Here is a 2,639-nt window from a genome sequence, read left to right on the forward strand (position 1 = left end):
TTAAAGAGTTATCCCTGGTTGGTGTTTGATTGCACATCTGTCAGATTTTAGGCTGGTGACGTGTGGTAGCAGGAAACTGGAGTGTTTGGGACAAAAATCGATGAGACTTAGCTGTGGGCTGGAAGGAAAAGCAAGCAGGGCACTGATCTCGGAGAGGGAGACAACACTACAATAGGACCTGTGCTTGGAGAGAGCTCTGAAAACCCCCCACTCCAGAGCTGCCTATCTTCACAGTCAGGTTCTACAAACTCTGCTGTCCATGCAAGGAGAGAATTAAGACAATCTGCGTCCCTGGGAATTGCCTGCGGACAGACTGATCGAGGGGGCACCTCAATTTCGCACGAAAACAAGATTGAATGAAGAAGGTTAAACCGAACTGGGCTGATGGTGTGTGCCTGATTTAAGAAACGTAGCAATAGGTAAGGATTTGTGTTTTTAAATCCCCCTAGCTTCAGTATTTTTATCGTTATGTGGGTGGTAAGGGGTTAATTACTGGACAATGCATGATCATTGACAACCGTAGTCACCGGGAAGGTAAAGGGTGATTTTTTTGTGTGTGGCTCCTATCATAAAAAAAAACGAGGCTGGTATTTGGAATCTAAACAGAATCAAAAATGTAAATATACTGTGTCTTTTTATTTTATGAGGAAAGATGATTACGGTGGAGTAACCGACTCAGATCTAAATTTGTGGTTTTCTCCAGTCAATTTAGAGTAAAGATTAATGATCTCACGACTAGATAAAGAGGAGGATGTTGTAGCCTGAAGACATGAATGTCCATTTGGGTTTGGAGACCAGTGAAGAGATTTCCAGCTCAGGCCAGGAGCTGATGCACAATCAAGGTAGGACTTTACATCCACCTGTTCCGAGATCCTCACTGGTTTCCAGTATGACCTCCGTGTTGGATGGAAATGACTATCACCGGTCGGAACACCACCTGGCTTCTTCACTGCACCCTGGGTTGGGATTTGGGGGTGACTCTCCACCAGCGTCGGCTAACAGCTACACGACCTTGACGCCACTGCAGCCTCTCCATGAAAAGTTCCATCATCACCAGCATCATCAATGTGTCCCAGTTGGGAATGTGATTGGAAGTTTTACTCTGATGAGGGAGGACAGGGGCCTTGGCCCTCCAAGTAACTTTTATAGTCACTATCCTAAAGATATAAGCATGGGGCAGGGCCTTTCCTCCTTACCTAGTCCTAACTTGACAACCATGCATGGTTATGGTCATCCTTCGGGACACTTGTCTAACGAGAAGATGGTATCTGGAAATGGTTTTGATGCCCACCACAGTATGTTCAGCAGGATAGACCAGCACTTTTCCAGAGAGTTGTCCCCACCACCGTCTTCTGGAGTGGGGTCTCCCAACAACATGCACCAACATCATTATGTCCACCACAGAGCCGAGATAAACTGTCGGCAAAATGCACCCATGCCAACCCAAAGCACTACTCTTTCCGGCCAGCTGGAAGAAATTAATACCAAAGATGTTGCCCAAAGAATTATTGCAGAACTGAAGAGATACAGCATTCCCCAAGCTATTTTTGCAGAGAGGGTCCTCTGTCGGTCACAAGGGACGCTCTCAGACCTTCTAAGAAACCCCAAACCATGGAGCAAGCTTAAATCTGGAAGAGAGACCTTCAAGAGGATGTGGCGGTGGCTTCAGGAGCCAGAATTCCAGAGAATGGCAGCTTTAAGGTTAGAAGGTAAGATATTTTCTTTCAAGCATGCTGGAGGCCCAGACCTCGGACAATACAGGGAAGTGTCCCGCTCATTGAGTAATGAGCAGGCAACCAACCTCAAAATTGTGTACATTACTTTTGATGTCTAAACTCATTAATTAGATATTGTCTGCGTTCTGAATATGAAGGTCTTTTTAAGATTAAAAAAAAAAATATATATATATATATATATATAAGTCTATTACGTTTTAACCGGTCAGGTTACTAGAAAGTGTCCATTTTTCTCAAAGTCACAAAATAGCAGAATTTGGTTCAACACACACTTCCACTCTAGGTGGGCCCTTGCAAATGAACTCATATTACTGCGGCACTACACGTAATGCTTGATTGCTGTTTACGATGCAAATTAATAGCAATTCCAGTGTGTATCTTCATATAATTGCACAGCTACAGTACGTGCCTTCTCTGGAGTTCCCTGTGTTGTTCCTGGTTGTCATATAATGTGTTCTCAAAAGTGAAATGCGGTTTTCATTTTGCACAGTCATTTTTTTTTTTATAGAAGAATCCATTATTACTGTAATATAGCTGAGTTGGATCTTAATACATAGTGTTTTTATTTTACTGCTGTCTAATGTAAATGTTTCTTTTGAGCAGTCAATAAATGTGTTTTCAGTAGCGTATACTACACATCAACACATTTGCACTATATGTATGCGTGCGTGTGTGTATATATATATATATATATATATATATACACGTACTGATGTACATGTACATGTTAATTTTCAAATTAAGGTCATTGTCTGCATTCTAACTTTAATAGTGTAATTTGAATACCTTATATTTTATTTATTTATTTATATATATATATATATATATATATATATATATATACACACACGCATGCTGTAGAATTTATTCTATTTTACGTCTTTAATTCCTTCTGCTTTATTT

The 2,639-nt window shown here is 41.0% G+C and overlaps 1 protein-coding gene across 1 annotated transcript in view; it reads left to right on the plus strand.

Moving 5' to 3' along the window:
• Nucleotides 1-720: 720 nt before the first annotated feature.
• LOC134981227 (hepatocyte nuclear factor 6-like) overlaps nucleotides 721-2,639 on the plus strand; it is an 18,280-nt gene continuing 16,361 nt past the window's right edge. The window contains exon 1 of the mRNA XM_063948487.1: nucleotides 721-1,709. Within this exon, the coding sequence (XP_063804557.1) occupies nucleotides 770-1,709 (940 nt within the window). The 5' untranslated portion in view covers nucleotides 721-769. The remainder of the gene's footprint in view (nucleotides 1,710-2,639) is intronic.

Source organism: Pseudophryne corroboree, chromosome 12 (assembly GCF_028390025.1).
Source record: "Pseudophryne corroboree isolate aPseCor3 chromosome 12, aPseCor3.hap2, whole genome shotgun sequence".
Classification (NCBI taxonomy): Eukaryota; Metazoa; Chordata; class Amphibia; order Anura; family Myobatrachidae; genus Pseudophryne; species Pseudophryne corroboree.